The sequence below is a fragment of the Hemicordylus capensis genome, chromosome 2 (genome assembly GCF_027244095.1).
Source record: "Hemicordylus capensis ecotype Gifberg chromosome 2, rHemCap1.1.pri, whole genome shotgun sequence".
NCBI classification, from domain to species: domain Eukaryota; kingdom Metazoa; phylum Chordata; class Lepidosauria; order Squamata; family Cordylidae; genus Hemicordylus; species Hemicordylus capensis.
Genome location: NC_069658.1, coordinates 105,475,981 through 105,495,783, shown reverse-complemented (window position 1 = coordinate 105,495,783; position 19,803 = coordinate 105,475,981). Strand labels below are relative to the sequence as shown.

The 19,803-nt window shown below is 41.6% G+C and overlaps 1 protein-coding gene and 1 long non-coding RNA gene across 6 annotated transcripts in view; one reads left to right on the top strand and one right to left on the bottom strand.

Annotated features, from left to right (window-relative positions):
* GDA (guanine deaminase) overlaps window positions 1-19,803 on the top strand; it is an 86,965-nt gene that overhangs the window by 29,663 nt on the left and 37,499 nt on the right. For all 5 annotated transcript variants that reach the window (XM_053293714.1, XM_053293712.1, XM_053293711.1 and 2 more), the window contains exons 4-7: window positions 18-105; window positions 6,181-6,286; window positions 15,339-15,366; window positions 17,501-17,608. In XM_053293714.1, coding sequence (XP_053149689.1) covers window positions 18-105; window positions 6,181-6,286; window positions 15,339-15,366; window positions 17,501-17,608 — 330 coding nt within the window. The remainder of the gene's footprint in view (window positions 1-17; window positions 106-6,180; window positions 6,287-15,338; window positions 15,367-17,500; window positions 17,609-19,803) is intronic.
* Window positions 819-14,069, bottom strand: LOC128344144 (uncharacterized). The gene is made up of 2 exons (XR_008315696.1): window positions 7,597-14,069; window positions 819-4,563 (listed from the first exon to the last, which is right to left on the bottom strand). It is a non-coding gene; the product is annotated as an uncharacterized LOC128344144 (long non-coding RNA).

Here is a 19,803-nt window from a genome sequence, read left to right as displayed (position 1 = left end):
TGAGTTCTTTTTTATAGAGACGAACACTCAAGAATGGCACAACTACAGCCTGCTACTTTGCAACAATTCACACAGATGCCTCTTTGCTTCTTGCTGATATAATAGGTAAAATGATGAAGGTATTTCAGAAGATATTTCTAAAAGTACTCTTGCTAGTTGAAGCCAACCTAGATATCATTTTTTCTTCAGCAGAATGATCTTTATAGACTTATTTTGTGACTGTGATTCTGATCTGTGTAATTTAACTGAGTGATGAGATACAGTCTTTGTTTACCGGGGTAGATGTAGAGCTTCTGCCCTTGTAAGGTCCCCCTTCCCCAATTTTCAGCTATTCCCCACCACCACCATCCAGATGATCCCTTGACCTCAGGTGAACCTTTGTGGAGAGTGCAGGGGATGTCGTGCAGGAGGAGCAGGAAGCCCCATTGAGAGAGCAGACTTCCAGTCATGTAACTTTGTATCTAACACATCCTAATTGCCTTGCTGCCTCAGACCAAATCTCACTCTAACTCTGCATTCTGTTTTCATGAGTGGCCAGATTTTTCTGAAAAGATAACAAAGAAAGCATGATGGAGATAGTCATCTCCTGCCCCCACCCTTGAACTAAACGGAAATTTCATGTAGCTATCATGGCTAATGATCTGGTATGCCTACTCTACCTGCATTTGTCTAATCCTTCTTTAAAAAGTCATCTAAGCCTGTGGACCTTGCCATATCTTATGGTAATACTTCCATAACTTTATTATGCATTGTATTAGTACTTAGTGTTTATGTTACCTGGGAGGCCCAGTTACCACAAACCAAACAAACAAGGATGATTGAAAGAAGCAAAATCACCATTTATTTAACCCAGCGCTGGTGGCTTCTCCCAGTACCTCACGGTAAACCTGAGAGTCGCGCGCAGCTGCCTTTGTTCTGGGTAATTATACTTTGGCATAATTATATAGCTGGGCGTCAACATTCAGCGCCGAGGGACCAGTCGTTTCATTGGTTAACATCATTGTCCGTCATATTACAAATATTATAATCATTGCTAATTTAGACAAACATTCCTCTTAGTACAATGAAGCATTTTATTCTACGTTGATAAGCAAGCCTTCCTTCTTTATCCTTGAGGTGTTATTTTTTGCTGGCCCTTGCTTTTCAGGAGATACAAGGAAAGGGGGGCTCTTCCCCCTCTAGCTTGTCAGCAAATTTATGACTTTACAGCTTGCAATTTGGCAAGGCAACTTGCAGACTCTATTAACCATTTCTTGACCAGTGCAAACCTGAGTTCTGTCTCACACTTTTTGCAAAGACACTTTCCCATTCCATGAGAACAAAGTGATTACAAAGCAGCTTTCAGAAAAGGCATTTTCCCCTCATTCCACATTTCCCCCCTTAGAAGCCATTTTATGGCTTCTCTTCCTGAGGTAACCTTGTATACATAGCCATTATATGGGGGGCAGTTTCTTTTCTTACTATTCTCTCAACGGCCTCTCGTCCCAAGGAGATAAACAGGGGTAATAAACAAGGTATCAATAAACAACCAAAAAAAAAAAAAAAACCCCAATACATAGTTGCTATGAAAAAAAGTGGATCAAATCAACTCTCACCCCGCTTTTGTGTCCTTTTAGGGTCTGTCATGGCCAAAGGAAACCATGGAGAGCCCTCGAATGTAAAAACCAAGAGTCCTTGGTCTTGTTCAATGTCGCAGGATTTTGGCTATCCTGGATGTCCTCCTGATCCACTTGTATTGCTTTGGCTTGTTTGGCTAGTGTTCATAGACAAGCTCGGATGTCCATGTGCTTGAGAGCCTTGGCTCCCTCCTCATGGGCAATGTGGAATAATGTCGTATAATATCTGGCTGGCCTGTTAGCCTTCAGGCCTTCTTCAGATATTTGGCATCAAATCTTTAACTACAGCACTCTGGGATGCAGGAGGATCAGGAACAAGAAACCTGCATCACAGCCTTTTCCTCGAACACAAGACAGGGCAGCCGATGGATGTTCCGTCATCATTTATATAGTACTTTTTGGAGTATTCAAAACTTCACATTTGTTTTTATCAGTCAATCCTCGTTACAGTTAATCTTGTAAGGCTAGTAAGTATTATTATCCCAATATTTCAGACTGGGTGCTTGCCTTCAGGGACCTAATGAGTTCACAGCTGAGATGGGATTTGAACTGGGGACCTCATGGCTTATAGCTCTCATATGTCACCACTATACTACACCAGATCCCATTTTTTTGTACATGTTGTTTATATGGTACAGGCAGGTTTTAACTACACCACTGAATCAGAATTAGAATAAAGTTTATTGTTGTAACCACAGGTCATAACATAGCATATAGATAAAACATAAAAATAGCAACAAACAGACACACACACAAAAACCCCATAGCAAAAAACCCACAAGCCAGACATAACCAAAAACCAACTAATTGATAAAATGCATAAAACTATTATATGCACTAAAATGAAATTATGACATCCTTTAAATCTCTAACGGCTGTTACAACGTTAATAGGTACCATGGGACTAGGCCTTCAATTAGAATAATGAACAATGTAAGGCTAATCCTGAGGCTTCAACTTAGCCAATATGGAGGATTTATCAGGGACAAATCTCTTTCTAAATTAAAAAGAGATCAAGGCAAAAATGTCTATTTAATAAGTAACATAAATTATCACATCTGCCAAGAGATAGGTTACACATTCCACTTCAGAGTCCATAAAATTATCAATAATCTATCCCATTGTTTTTTCTCTTATTACATCATAAAAGGGGCAGTGTAGGACATAATGTTTAATGTCTTCCACTTGCCTCTGACCACAAGGGCAGAGATGCTGTTCCATGAGGACTTCATGAAATCTGCCTTTCAAGGTACTCCAAAGGCATAAATTGTAGGGTGGTAAATGTCTTCCTTAATGTTGTGCTGGTGAGATTGACCAGATATTGTGAACTAAATGAAGTGAGGGTACTATGAAGAAAACTTCAGGTGCTGCACCAGTTCAGCATCCCACTTAATGAGCCAGTCACAGAATTTCCCCCTCCTCTAAGACTTAAGCTCCCTCAGCAAGGGCAAAGAGTACAGCTGCATGATGTAGGACAGATATTTTCCCACTGGTTCCCTTTTAGATAACGCAAATAGCAGGATTTCACTAAATTTTATTCCGGGAGCCTATCAAGTTTCATGAAGTATCTTAACAATGCCAAATGAACTCTTAATGGAGAATTGAGGGGTAGCTCCATTCTTAAATGTGTGGCAGGAGTGCCCTGAGGAAGACCAAAAATGTCCCTTAAAAGGTTGTACTGTATTATTTCCAGCTAGGCAACCACTTTGTCTTTAAAAATTTAAAGTAGCCTCCACTGTTCATCATGTGGTTATTAGTGCTGCATTAAGACATACTCTCCCTGAAAGGAACTCCTGGGATAAACCACCCAGATATTTCAAAGAAGAACATTGCTCTATTTGCTGGGCATTGATTAACCATCTGTGCTTAATATTTCTACTGCTGAAGGTGACTATGACGACGACAAATACTTATATACCACTTTTCAACCAAAGTTCACAAAGTGGTTTACAAAGAAAACTAAATAATACATAAATAAAATAGTCCCCTGACCCCAAAGGGCTCACAATAAAAAAGAAACATAAGGCAGATACCAGCAACAGCCACTGGAGGGATGCTGTGCTGGGGCTGGATAAGACCAGTTGTCTCCCCCTGATAAATATAAGAGAATCGCCACTTTAAAAAGTGTCTCTTTGCTCAGTTAGCAGGGGTACAAAGGCTACCTCCTTTGTTTTATCATCATTGTTCCTCAGTTCAGTTTTTCTTTTTCACAGTAGTTGGCCAATCTGGCCAGCATTCTTCTAAGCCCAATCTCAGTATAAGAAAAAGTGCCATATAACAGGCTTACATCAAGACGGAAACTTTCCATCCATTGAGCGAAGGGGAAAAGAGATTTGGTGAATCCATAGTCTGAACAATGTCATTAATATAAAAATTAAATAAAAAGGGACCCAGTAAACAGCCCTGTTTGACTCCTTTCTTGAGATGCTTGTCCACCCACTCTCACCCTGGCTGTGAGATTGGAGTGCAGTTCTGTCAGTAACCTGAAAAGTAATCTATCAATAATAGAAAAAAACCATATACATAAAATTATGTATATAAACCATGTATAGTAATCTGTGGAAAAATTACATACCATGAATCAATATCGTATTACCAAAAACCCATTGTATCCAAAAGATGCCATACAAACAAATTCATAACCCATCTGTGACAATTCACAAAATGGACAATTGTATAAATGTATTAACAATAAAGAAGCATACAATGGCAATGAAAGAATCCCAAGGTTGTAGCTGAAGGGTCAAAAGGTCCTTTTTAGACTCCCCTGGGGCTTTCCCAGGAGTCAGGGAGGCAATTAACCATCTGTATTCTGGTTCTGAGATTGCAGGCCAGGTTGGAAGTAAGTCTGTTTTAGGAGATGGATATTCTGTAGTTGATTCATTCTGAATAATACTATAGGTGGCTGAAAAATGTTGGAACCATGTTTCTGCTGAAATGTGAGCATCTGGAATAGAATTATACATATATGTGCCACTTGCCACCAATTCCCAAAATATTCTATCATTTTTCCTTATTATACAGAGGCCAAGCTCTTTCCATTGATTGTTATAATGAGAACATTTCTTAACTTTTAGCAACTGTTAAGGAGTTGCTCTCTTCTGCTATTGGGAGCAGAAGTTTATTAGTGACTGAACTGAAGAGTCAGATCTATCCTCCCTTTCTCTAATCTGGAATTTTTGCAAGTTTGTCTCTTAAGCCTGCTTTCCTGGTTGAACCAGCCCTTCCTTACATGGCCCCTCTGGACCTGATCTGTGGTAGTCAACTGGGGATTCAGCACAGGAATGATTTAAGAAAATATGTACTGAATATTTTAACTAGGCAGTGTGGCAAAGTGTCTCTGCCCAACATTTCCTGAGAATTTAGCGGGGCTGAGATTTTCTCACTAAGGCCAATGTGCCATTTGAGATGTCATTCACCCTGGATAAAATCCTCCAGTTTGGAGTACATTATTATAGGGGGAGGTACAAGTTGGAGCACTGCCTAGACAGTTGGCAGGCTGGCTAGAAGGAGGTACAGTACATACAGAGAAGGTCAAGACTAGAGGTGAATGGACAATCTCTGATCTATTGAACTGCACCATGGAATGCTCCTTTACTTATGTTGATTTGGTTAAAAAAATCAGCTTGCATTGTGTCTAGGGGCATGGGGGGCTAGTGCCCAATTGGCCTGTGGACTGAGCTCCCACAAGGATAATTAATGGGGGGAAAGTCAGTTGCTGATTGATAAGGGAGATGTGCAGTCCATTCTCCGTAGGACCCAGCAGCGGACTACAAAACCTTCCTTGTTGTTTCTGGCTAAAAAGCAGAGTTTAGGAATACGCTTGCCCTGCTATGCTGCCCACAATCCCAGTGCTGACCTGCTTGGGATGATCCTCCACTCATCCACCTATCTTCCCTTTTTCATGTGGCTACTCGGAGGTCCCCACCACACAGCAGCATCACCTGACTAAATATATATTTCATAAGAAAAAATTTGATGATCTCATTACTTTCAGAACAATGTTGAAGAAAGACCACTGCTTGATGTGTGGATATGCAATAATCATTATGTCAGGGGGAATTAAGCTTTTTGCCGCCCATAGGCAAAAAGTATTTTGCCGCCCTTTTATCTTAAACAAAAACAGTTTGCATTTTTAATATAAGGTAAAAGGGGGGATTTTCTCCTCGCCCACTACACCCTTGCTGCAGCCACAGCTGCCCGTAGACGGGGGCAGCAAAACTTGAGGAGGGGCAAATTTTGCTGCTCCTCAAATTTTGCCGCTGTAGGCAAATGCCTACTTTGCCTCTCCATTAATCCACCACTGCATTATGTCCTGACTGCCTTAACCCTCCACGCTTTAACAACACTTCTACAGCCCCTGTGTATCAGGAGACACTCACAGAAATGGCTGGCCAGAAAGAGCTCTGCCCCCTGCAACTGTGTTCCAAGGGAACACCTGTGTCTGTAGCTATGAAGTGTGCTTATAAGAACACAATCTATAAGAACTGTTTTAGAAGAAGAACTTGCCAGAAATTTGGTGGAAAACATTATTTTGAGTTTTATTCTCTTTCATTTCTTACAGATAAATTTGGCCAAAGAGCATTTGTGGGTAAAGTTTGCATGGATATAAATGAGAGTTTTCCAGAGTATAAGGAGACGACTACTGAAACCATCGAGGAGACCGAAAGGTAAAATGCTGATAATTCTTGCTGTACAAACTGGGCAACCTATTTTTCTATATGTAATGAAGGAGGGAGACACATTTCTTCTTGAATATATTTTCAAGTGCACTTATTTAAAAAGTGTCTGTTCCTACTTGCCTTATTACTAAAAGCTTACTACAGATCAGTAGGGGAAACTATTACACATGTTCTGAGATTTCTCTTGGGCTGTTGAAATAAGCCAGTTGAAAATGCAGGCGCAGCGCCAGGACACGAGCGGCCTGTGCCCAGCTGCAGGATAGTGGCCCCTTTCACGCCGCCCCCATGTCTGACGTCAGATGCAGGGGCTAGCCATGCTCCCGCATCAGATGCAGGGGGCATGGTCTGGCTCCCGAATAGAGCTGCACAGCTCTGTTCGGCAGTTAGAGCCTGGCGTTTGCAGCGCAGCCAGGAGCGGTTCTTCCCTGCCTAAAGGCAGGGGAAAGCTGCTTCTGGCCGTGCTGCGAACACAGCGTTGGCTGTCCAACTCCCGAAGGGAGCCATGTGGCTCCATTTGGGAGTCAGGCTGGCGCTGCGTTCTCAGAGCAGCCAGGAGCAGCTCTTCCCTGAAAAGCAGGGAAGAGCCACTCCTGGCCATGCCGCGAATGCAGTGCCGGCCATTTAACTCCCAAATGGGGCTGCACTGCCCCACTTGGGAGCTAAACCAGCACCCCCCGCATCTGACGTCAGATGCAGGGGCGTGTCGGGGCCATGAAGTGCAGCCCCTGATTGGTGGTGGCCCGGTTTCCTTGAACCCATTCGCCCAATGGTGGCTCCGCCCCTGTGAAAATGAATTGCAGTAGATTAACTAGTGACTGTGCTGACCTGAAAATGTTTGAGTACATATAACTTTGCTAGCAAATTAAAAGTCACAGAGGCTAGCAAAGCCTATATCTATATCCTAAAATGTACATAATGCTTAAAATTTGTACAATAACATATTGCAGGCAGATGAAACTGGTTTATGGATTATTTGTGCACCCATATTGGAGTGGGGGAGGAAGGGAGAGAGAGAGAGAGAGAGAGAGAGAGAGAGAGAGAGAGAGTTGTAGGATCAGGTAATCATCAACAGCATTTAAAGTCGAAGTTTCAATATACATTATTAAGCATTAAGATATATTGATCCTTCATACAATCTATTATTATTTTATAAAGTACTTATCATGTACTGATTGTTGTGCATTAAAAGGAACAACAAGGCCCTGCCTGTATGCTCACAATCTAATTAAGACCAAGAAATACAAAAGGGAAGATAGGTGGAAAGAGGTAAAGGGGAAATGGGAGGCTATAGCTCTTACATTTCTATAGTCCTTATACCCAAATAAGCATCCCAGGCAACTGCTAGTCCATCACTCAGTTTCCATCTTGCCACCATTTCAGGAAACCTTCCACCTTCACCCTCGCTGCCATTTCTCTGCCATTCCTTCAGCTGCTTTTATTACATTTGCTGATGGCTAAAAAAAATAACTACAGTGTATTTCAGTGCAATGTAATACTGTTCAGTTGAATGAAATGTACTCTGAATGAAGCTGGAGAAGACATATTAATAGCTTTGAAAGGGAATGTAAATGGCTTCTTTATAAAGAGGTTTTAAAGCTGGCTGGTCAAAGCTACTAGGCCTACATTCAGCAATATGTTCCATACAGTGAACACTCCTCTAGGGGCTTTCCCCATGATCAGTCAATATGCCCCACAGCCTGTTCCCCTTTTTGTATAATAGTCCCTTTATATCTCTATTTATCAACTGTAGTGCCATATACTGTCTGCATGCCAAATATAGGGAGGGGGTGCGTGAAGAAGGTTCAAGAGAGGGATAACTCTCATAAGCCTGCAGAATAAGCCTGCAATGGTTCGCCTCTACTTCCTGTTTAAGACATTAAACTGCTATTCCTTCATTCCTCTCCCTCAGTGCTGGAAAGGGAAAGCATGAAGTTTCACTTGCAATATCATAAACAATTACTAGTAAGAGCTTATGACACCTACAGAAACACAAATCTCACTTTAGAGTAGAGTTTAGGTTATTTTGAGAGTTTGGGATGGGGCTGTATGTTTTATTCTTCAGAGCTAATAGCTTGGGGATGTAGGATTAGACTGGATAAACAGGATGGCCGGAAAATATCCCTCCCACTGTTCTGCAAATTAGTTTTAAAAAACTAATAGGACTTCAAATTAGTTTTAAAAAACACTCAGGAGATTCTGATTATGTATTTCCCACATCACCTTGTATTCTATCCGGTAATTTTTTGTATTTTGTTGTTTGTACATTTGTCCCAGGGTTGATCCTGTAGAGAGTGGAGGGGAGGAGTCAGAAAGAAAAGGCAGGGGAAATGGAGAAGGAGAAAAATAAAGCTTAGTTAAACAGAAGATTGCTCTGAGTTTATGAGGGAAGCAGCTATAAAGCATTTGGCAACAAAATTATGAACCAGCTATGTGTGTGAGCCTGCAAAGCGTGTGAATGTTCCTGCAACCTCATTTCATTGCATTACTTGAAAAGCAATCTACATTCCTGAACTGCTGCATGCTACTGCTGCTGCTGCTGATTGTTTCTCCAGCTCCCTGACCTGCACAACCTCTGAAGGTACTTTTTTCTTATCACTCCTGGATCCTGTTTTTCACGGGATGCTCACTGCAGCATGGCTTAGATTTCACCACCACCTTTTTTCTTGTCCACCCCAGGAGAATCTGCTCTTCCCTGGAAACAATGGAGGTCCTATTTCTGCAATTACCTCTATAGACTTCTGACTTTACTCTAGCAAAGCACAAGACTATATTGCTTCACTGCCTGGGCCCTGAAGGCCAAAGAATATATACTCATTTGCCGTTTCCTACCAAGTTGGGATGCCAACCCTTATGAAGTTGCTCTTCAAGCCTTAGATAATCATTTCAACCCTACTTTGAATGTGATTGCTGAATTATACAAGTTCTATGTTAGATTCAACTGCCTGGTGAATCTATTGATCAATATGTCACAGCATTGCATGCCTTAAGTTTAAACTATGGGTTTGCCAACTTTATTGATGAAATTATCAGAGATCAGATTGTTATGAACACAAACTGCTCCAAACTGCATAAAAAACTGCTACTGGAACTGAAATTTACCTTGGATAAAGTTATAGAGATGGCTAGGAGGGTGAAAGATGGTCTTCACTGTGCCAAATCACTCTCTTTGGTACCCCAAAACCAACTTCCTGAAATCCAGGCTGCTCAGTCTAAATCCTTCCAAAACCAATCTTCTCATATGGAACCAGTGTTCCCTCTAATAGGGAATCCCAGATGTTATTGACTACAACTCCCATAATTCCCAGCCAATGGCCATTGCAGCTGGGGATGCTGGGAGTTGTAGTCAGCAACCTCTGGAATTCTCTGTTAGAAAGAATGCTGTATGGCACTGCCCCAGAAAGTGGCAGCACAAGAAAGAAAGAGCTCCCAATGCTACTGATGTGGAGACTGCCCACAAAGGCAATTTTGCTCACTGTTCTGCATGGAAGGTCACTTGCAACAGGTTCAAGAAAAGGGGACACTGCTGTGGTTTGCAAGTCTGCAGTCCACTCCATTAGTGATTAACTATATGATAAGGATAAGGCAGATGAACAACTTCTCGACAGCGGTTTAAGTATGACAGACTCAGAGCCTGCGTCTCCACATTGTCAAGTAAAACCTAATGGCCATGAAGTGTGGATAATGGCTGATTCTGGTTCTCCGTACACTATCATTTCCCATATGCTTTACAAGAAGCTCCTTACAACATCAGATCTGCAGACTGCATCTGTAGCCTTCAGACATCCACCCATGGGGATATGGAGGTTTCCCTATTGCCATAAATGGATACTTCACTGCTGTCCTAAATACAAAGGATGTACTGCAAAAGATAAAGTGTATGTGTCACAAAAAGGAGTCTCAATATTGGGCTGGAAACATCAGAAAGATCTGTGGATAGTGTTAGTCCCAAATAGCACAGAACCCATATTGCTGATGATGGAGCATCATCATGATTGCTGATTTCTTGCATGTCTTTGCTGATACTCCTGGCACTGCCATACGTTTCAAATATAAAATTCAGATGAAGGCAAATGTAATACCTGTACAACACAAAGTGAGGAACTTACCCATAGCACTGTGCCAACCACTTAGAGAGGAACTCATAAGACTACAGCATGCTGAATCATAAAGGCTGTTGGTTCCTCAGAATGGGTCTCTCCCATTGTTCTTGTACAAAAATCAAATAGTACACTTCAAATGTGCATTGATTTTAAGAGATGTGAACTTGAACATGGTAGTGGATTGTCATTTATTACCCAGTTTTAATGAACTGCTGCTGCTTCAGTGTTCACAACTTTTGACTTGTCTTTGGCCTATCATCAAATTCCTCTGCTCAAACGTTCTCACAAATACATAGCCTTATCAGATGTTATCCCAGAACATATTTTTTAATTCAAAAGACTGCCCTTTGGATTAGCCTCTACAGCTTCAGTATTTCAAAGAATGAAGCATACAATTTTTGGGACTACGGATGGCATCACTTATTTTCAGAATGACATTTTAGTGTATGGTAAAACCATTGAGACGCATGATGCTAAACTGACAGAAGTCTTAAGAAAATTCTGACAACATGGACTTACTATCTCTGTAGAGAAATGCCAGTTTTGCACTCACTCAGTGACGTACTTGGGACACACAAAGGCTGTTCTTATGAGCTGCCAAGCCTTGGCTTGACTGCCCATGGGAACCACCAGGATCCATGCGGATCCTGGCGCTGCTGCGCCACCAAACCCACCTCTTTAGCCCAGCTATTAGCCGAGGTTAAGGGAACGAGTGTGCCCTTAACCCAGCTGTCAGGATCGTATCTGTGCTTGGGCTGCTTGCAGCCTGAGTACACACAGAGATGTGCACCTAGAATGCCTGACTGATGGGGGAATCCCCCTATGTAGTACTATGCTTGGCACATGGTGCATTGTGGGATTCTGGAGGCTGGGATGTTTCGTCCTGGCTCCTGGAGACCTGCACTGCTTGGTGCAGTATGGATTGTCTGGAAGCGTGGTTTCAGCTCTTGACAACATTTGTCTTCTGATCTGGGAGGAAGGTAGATGGAACCCTGCCTTCTCCCCTCTTGCCTGCCCACCATGTAGGCCATGTGAACACCCTTACAATATCTCAGAGTGCTGTACAACCCAGAACAAACTTGGTGAAAGCTATTTGGGAAGCATCAGATAAACAATCAAACAGATGCATTTTGCTCATTTTTAGGACTCTGAGTATTAGTCTAAATTTGTTAGACAATTTTCCTCAAAGGTTGCTCCATTGCATCTTCTTTTTAAAAAGAAAACAACATTTAACTGGAATGCATCCTGCAAGGCTAGTTTTCATACTGTCAAACTGGCCATTGCTGAAAGCTCTGCTCTCATTTCTTTTGACACCAAGAGGCACACTATTGTAACCACTGACGCTTCTGAATATGGCTTGGGTGCTGTCTTGACCCAGGAAAAAGGGGAGAGGGAAGTTACAGTTGCCTTTGTTTCCAGAGTGCTTACTGCATCAGAGAAGATGTATTCTGTCATTGAAAAAGCAGCACTAGCGTGTTTCTGGGTGGTGAGGCACTTAAGGTCTTACTTGTGGGGCACAAAATTCTCTTTACAGTCAGATTATAAACCCCTATCTGCATTATTTACTACTTGGGGATTGAGTCAAGCAACCCCAAGAATAGCCAAATGGATCACCTGACTTATGGACTTTGATTTCCAGGTGGAATATCTTCCAGGTATTCAGAATACAACTGCAGATTGTTTATCTTGGCTTCCACTTCCAGGCCAAGAGCAGATCCCTCTTGGAGGGAGCCAGCGTAGTGTAGTGGCTAGAGTGCTGGACTAGGACCGGGGAGACCGGAGTTCAAATCCCCATTCAGCCATAATACTAGCTGGGTGACTCTGGGCCAGTCACTTCTCTCTCAGCCTAACCTACTTCACAGAGTTGTTGTGAGGAGAAACATAAGTATGTAGTACACCGCTCTGGGCTCCTTGGAGGAAGAGCGGGATAGAAAATGTAAATTAAATTAAATTAAATTAAATTAAAATTAATTAAATCCCAGAAGATAAAAATGAAGGAGTAATAATTGTGCAAATAGCTTCATCCACTCATGGGAGTGATCTCATCTTCTGAGTGGAAAGTGGCCCTCAATGCTGATCAACTACTTACTTATTGAACTTAATCCTTACATAACTAATGAATGGCCATACAAAAACAGGATACCTGAACATCTTCAACCATACATGCACATTGTGAGGGAGCTGTCCCTTCTCAATGAGCTGGTGCTGAGGACTGACTGGTGGTGCCAACCTCCTTACAAGCAAAAGTGATCAAAATTGCCAATGAAGGTTACTTGGGCATGAGCTTGACTAAAGGCAAATCACAGAAAGTTTTTGGTGGCTAGGCATAGACACACGCATTGAAAATGTAACCAGGCACTGATTATATATGGTTTGTGCTGTATGTAACAAATCACAGAAGACCTTTACCACCCACTTGACTCCAGTAGAGTATCTCAGTTGTCTCTGGGGAAAACTTGCTCTGGATATAATAACCTTTATAACAAATAAAGATTTGTTATAGTGATGGTAGATTAGTATTCCAAGTGGCCTGAAGTTTCATTTGCTGACAACATTACTACAGATAAAGTGATACAGTTCATGGCTGCAGTTTTTGCAAGAGAAGGTCTTCCTAAAGAGCTAATGACTGACAATGGGACACAGCTTACCTCATTTGAAATGGAGCAATATTTGCATAACCATGGGATGAAACACAAGACTATTTCCTTGACTAAAGGCAAATCACAGAAAGTGTTTGGTGGCCAAGTATAGACACACACATTGAAAATGTAACCAGACACTGACTACATACTGACTACTGGCTACATCCCTTGACAACAAGGGATGGCTTAGTGGAAAGAATGAACAGATTAATGAAATAAAGTTTACAACTGGCTACTATTCAACAGCAACCCTGGAAGGAGGCAATCCGTGAAAATCTATTTGCTCATTGAACTACTCCTCATTCTACTACAGGAAAATCACCTTTTGAACTACTGAGAGGATGCAAAGTTACCACCAACTTACCCAATGGCAACAACTGATAGGACTTTCTGTGCCATCTCTCCCTGAAGATGCAGAGATTCGTGATTGGGTAAGGAAGAAGCAACAATAAATAAATAAATAAATTGTATGTAGATCAGAAACAGGGTGCAAAACAGCAAACATTTCAGGTGGGAGTTTTTGTTGTTTATATTTGCCTTATAAAGTGAGAACGGGATGCTCCTGATATTTGGGACTAAAACAAATAATCGAAATCTGAGGAGATTCTATCATATTGGATGATGGAAAGAAATGGAACAGTTGGAGACTTTCCAGCATGCATACTATGAGACAAGAGGAAAGGGAATCTGATCTCAAGAGGGGAACTGAAGAGGAATTTGATCTTGTCTCCAGTTTTGACCCCACAGATTGGGCTGATTAAAGTGATGGGTGAGCCTCAGTACCAGAAGAACAAACAGCTCCTGTGCCAGAGAACTCAAGACTTAGGAGAAGTGTGTGTGACAGGGGACCACCTAAAAGACTTAAAGACTTTGTCACTAAATTTTTAATCCGTTCAATTTTGGTTGTTATAAAGGGGAGGAATGTGTGGTATTCTATCCAGTAATCTTTTGTATTTTGTTGTTTTAACATTTTCCCCGGTGGGGATCCTGTAAAGAGTGTGGAGGTTGAAAAGGAGGGGAAAGGGGAAAGAGAAAAATGGAGTTGTTCCTGAATAAAGCTTAGTTAAACAAACATAAGATTTTTTTGAGTTAATGAGGGAAGCAGCTATAAAACTTTGGTCAAAAGATATTGGGTAACCCACATTTTCAGTACATGAATGTTTAGTGTTAATCATCAATGACTAGCTGTAAATGCCATCTACAGTTTTGGAGGGCAGCTTAGCCAAGATCCCTTATCACCTTGGTGTTTGTTTTTGTGGCACTGCACAAGTGGGAGATATTCCCCATTAATGGACCTTTCCTGAAGGACTGAATGAAACTGAGAACACATCTGATTTGAAACAGTGCCACACTTCACACAGCCCTAGAATGTAATTGCGTCTTGACATTTCTGTATGCATAAGGAAGCACTACTTTTAGCACCCATATTTAAGTTAGCTTTTGGTGGCATGCAAAATAGCTAGTCTTGGTTGTGGCTGTGCATAATGGGTACTGTGCCTGTACACAACAGGTTCACCATTGGTAGAAAGCCAGTTGCTCAGACAGCTGTGTCAAAAAGATTTATAGCAGATACTACAGTACACACTCAATGTGCTCACCCATAGTGTCAAAGAAAGAAAAAATGCTATGAATTTCAACTGTAAAACTAAAGTCTGTCCTTTCTTCAGAAGCATTCACAGACATTCACATTTCTGTATAAACTTTATAAGCAGAAACATGCTCATAAAAGGGGGATGGAGGAAGAAATAAAATGTTTTGTGTTCATACAGGAAAGCTTTAAAATTAGATCTAAAAATTCACTAAAATCTTCAGTGTGCATAAGTAGTATAAATGAAGCTTAAGGGAATGCTATCTAAAAATAGGACTATAAAAATATAACACATTCAGTTTTGCAATATGCAGCCAAATTTTTTCTTTTAAAAGTAGTTTTTCTTTTAAAAAAAATACTGCCACTGTAGTATATAATCATGCTTTCACTTGATTTTATGTTATCTATTTAGTTGTCACAGGAAGCAGAATAATGACCATTTGTGTGCTGTTAATTACCACCAGCTTTTGTCGCTTTGAGGTCAAAATCCTTAGTTGGTGTATGTTCGCAGTCTCATTAACCTCTATGAAATGTTGTTGATTCCTGGATTGATCTAGCATTCACAGTTTCAAATTATTCTTACCTAAATTGCTTTCCTTCTGTGTACATATACATATACATATACATGAGACTGATCCATATGTAAAAACCACTAAAATGCAATACTAATATTCTTTCAGTGTTTTAATTTCTCTTCTCTATCTTTTCAGGTTTGTTAGAGGAGTATTGGAGAAGAAAGTAAGTACACCTGCATTCTCCTCACCCTGCCCTCCTGCAATGATAGCTTATCATGCCAGGGTTTCAGTGTATGCTTTTTTTCTATGGGTGGGTTCACATGACCCTCTGCAAGTCAAGAAGCAGGGAACTGTCAGTAAAATGTCAGTTTGCAAAAGCGCATGCTCCCGTCCCAGCAGGTGTGACGTCTGAATCCATCCAAGTCCAGTTCCTGTGCCACGTTACCAAGATTCTACCAACTTTGTCAAGCCAACTTCAAATCTTGGTGACAGAAGTCAGTAAAATCTTGGGGAAAGTGGGATGGGAATTGGACTTGAGTAAATTCAGATGTCACGCCCAACAGGAGCACGCTCTCTCTCTCTCTCATGTACCGATATTTACTGACAAGTTCCTTGCTTCCTGACTTGCAGCAGGTTGTGTGAACCCACCCTATGTAAAAGATAGGTTGTGGGATGTTTTCCTACGTTTGTGGTTAGACAGTATGGACAAGCTGAGAGGGATCTGGATGTGGGGTGTTTGGCTTTGCATTTCAGCTTAGGGCCAAAACTAGAGGTGATGGTGACAGACTAACCTCCTTCAATGAGTATCTGCCTCTCATTGATTTTTAGGGGAGGAGCCACATCTCAGTAGCAGAGTACAAGTTTTGCATACAAGAAGTCTTAAGTTTAATGGGACTTCAACAAAACACCTTCAGGCTCAGTAAAAGGCAGCTTCATATGTTCAAGTGCACCTGGTGCTTTTAAAACCTGTCTCCCTCCCAACCCCTACTTTATACTTGTTTGAGCCAGAATGTCATATAAAGAGATGGGTTTGCCACTATCAGATCCAATTTGGGCATAATCATGGATTCTTGACTAAGTCTATCTCTTCAGTAACTAAGAACATAAGAACAGCCCTGCTGGATCAGGCCCAAGGCCCATCTAGTCCAGCATCCTGTTTCACACAGTGGCTCACCAGATGCCTCTGGGAAGCCCACAGGCAAGAGGTTTGTGCATGCCCTCTCTCCTGATGTTGCTCCCCTGCAACTGGTATTGAGAGGCAACATGCCTCTGAGGCTGGAGATGGCCCACAGCCACCAGACTAGTAGCCATTGATAGACCTGTCCACCATGAATCTATCTAAGCCTCTTTTAAAGCCATCCAAGTTGGTGGCCATCAGCACATCCCATGGCAAAGAATTCCACAGATTAATTATGCACTGTGTGAAAAAGTACTTCCTCTTGTTTTTCCTAAATTTCCTGACCTTCAGTTTCATGGAGTGATCCCTGGTTCTAGTGTTGTGAGAGAGGGAGAAAAATTTGTCTGTCCACTGTCTACAGCATGATATTATACCCCTCGATCATGTCTCCCCTTAGTTGCCTCTTTTCCAAGGAAAAGAGCCCCAGATGCTGCAGCCTAGCCTCATAAGGAAGGTGCTCCAGGGTCCTGATCATTTTGGTTGCCCTCTTCTGCAACTTTTTCAGTTCTAGAATATCCTTCTTAAGATATGGTGACCAAATCTGTGTGCAGTACTCCAGATGTGGCTGCAGCAAAGATTTGTATAAGAGCACTATAACCTTAGCATTATAATTATCATATTAGCATTATAATATAATATTAACTGAAGAGTATGAGTGAGGACTGTCAGAATTAACATTCTGCTCCCCACAAATAATCAGTGGATTTTATCTCCCCCCCCACCCCCGTTTTCCTGATAATGTTGTATTTTGTGTGTTTCTCTGTGGTTTTAAATATACATATACAAAATACAGCAAGTCATTTTAAATACACAATAATTTTCATGCCAGACATGAATCAACAGACAAGCCTTCTGGTAATTTAGTTGAACCTTCTTCATGAATAATGACTAATTGAAGCCTGAACTTGCACATACTGGGTGCTTTGTGCTAGCTAGCTGACATCAGTGTTTTGCTGTGTATACATTGTGGTTGAGTCACAGCAGAGCAGAAACAGTGTAATAGAAGTAGTAGCAGCAGTAGTGTGCTTTGAAAAAGGTAATATTTTCACATGTAAAAGTGACCCCTTTTAATAGGGGAGTATTTTAACTGTTAAAGAAACAAGCTAATCATAGGTATAGCTTAGCATTCTGTTGTGCACAGTTAGCTACTGTCTATCTGATATTGTTTGAATATTTCCAGTATTCAAAGGTACAGCCCATCATAACGCCCCGTTTTGGACCATCCTGTACACAGGAATTACTTCATAGCCTTGGTAACCTGGCAAAGGCCAGTGACATTCATGTGCAGGTAAGATTTTTGTTTTGTTGGGGGAGGGAGGGGGGAGTGAAAGCCCACCCATCCAGCAGTTTTCAAATAAACTATAACTTTTTAAAAAAGTAACCCTCTGTTTAGCTCACAAGTTCTGATGTCAGGACCTGCCATCATAATATACATAGGAAATGGAATGCCCAATGCAATCTCAGTGCAATTTCCCTTATGTCCATATGTTCAGCTTCAGGTGAAGAAATCATCCCTGTGCCAAGGGCAGGAGACATACAGAGCAACCCAGGCACTGGACATTTATAAACAGCTATCTGAGAGTCCCTTAGCTGGGGTTTTTTGTTTTGGTACAATGCAAATCTAGCATACAGAAGCCTATAAAAATAGCACATGATGCAAATCTGTGTATTCAAATGCCTTGTTTCAACATGATTTTCATAGAATTCTAGCCCGTTTTAGACATTCTGTACAAGTGTACAGATGTCTGTGTGTTCATGTTTACATGTGTTTGTGTGTGTTCATTTTAAAAGTTAACATGGATAGAGGCCCCTCATATGTATGATACAGATAGGAAGCGTACTTCTGTACCTCTGTTCAGCATAACATGAGAATGACTGTCCTGTGTACAGATGTGTACTTGTATACACTGTACACTTGTTGTACAAGTGTTGACCATAATGTGTGAATGGGCCTTCTGACTTACAGTGTCATTCAGATCTTAAATTAGAATCAAGTGCCATTAACTAGTAAAAGGAACCTGGTTTGGTTGTACAACAAATGTGCAGGTATTAATTAATTACTAGGGATGTGCAGAACTGGTCCGGTGGTCTGCGGTCCGATGGTTCGGTTCATGGGTTCATGATAGAACCGAACCCCACCCCTGGTTCTGTCCTAACCAGAACTCAACTGCCGGTCCGGTCCGACAGGTCTGCAATTTTTTTTTCATTTAAATAAAAAATAAATACCTGTATCCCCTTCAGGGGGCTTGCTGTAGGCCGCGGGGTGTGTGTGTGTGTCCATGAAGGTTCCCCTTCCCCCCACCGGCCTTCCTCATCACAGCCGCGGCCGGGTAAATGTAGTATTTTTGGCCCTGTTTGGCCTTCGAAAAGGCGAGCGACGGACATTTTGGCCACCGCTGCACATGTGTAAATGCCCTCTGTGAGGCCTGGCATGGCCTACGGCCTTGCAGAAGGCATTTGCACATGTGCGGCAAATGCCTTTATGGAGGCCCAAATTCCTTTACGGAGGCCCAACAGGGCCAAAAATACTACATTTACCTGGCTGTGGTGGTGATGAGGGAGGCCGGCAGGGGGAGGGGGAACCCTCACATACCCTCTCCTGCGGCCTACAGCAAGGGGCTACAGGTAGTTATTTTTCAATTAATTCATTTAATTTTTCATTTAATCCCCCCCCCAAACCTGTTGGACTGGACTGGACTGGGGGGGGTTTGATGGACTGAACTGGGCCAGATGGTTCCATGCACACCCCTATTAATTACTGTTGAGAATCCAGATGTCCCCCAAAGTGGTGCTTTTTTGTGGGGAACTATTGCCAGATATCAAAGAATACTGCAGTTTGAAGTATTGTGGGGAAAGAGTTATTCAGGTGTCATAGAAACCTGTTGACTAGTGCCCACAACATCAGAGATGATGAGCATTTACTCTTGCCACTTGTACCTACACTAATGTATTAATATTTTATGAGTTTCATATATATATAGATAGACACACAGAGAGAGAGAGAGAGTACTCAGATACATTATGTGTGCACTAGCCTTATAAGGCTAGTTCTCCCCCCCCCCCCGTTTCTAAGCAGTCTAACCATTTCATGAAGCTTTGACCTTTTTTCTCGCCTGCCTTGCAGTTTTTCAAGGTTGCGTATGCTCAGCCCATTGCACAAATCTCATAATACAATTTTTAAAAGTGGTGCATATGCTATTTCCCTACATCAAATCTACCCTCATGTATAATAATGCTCTGGGTGTATATTTTGTTGGATATATGCTGGGTATATATGCCATGTTGGAAAAGTCTGCTGGAACAAGTTCTCACATTTGCACAGAGACTGACAAATACTTTGATATAGTATAATAAACTTATATAATAGCAATTGGTATAAACAATGGAATATTTAAAAATACCCAAATGCATAGAAATTGAGGACACGTGAGAAGATGAGAATACAATCAGAATAGAATAGAATAAGGAAGAGAAAGTGTAGCG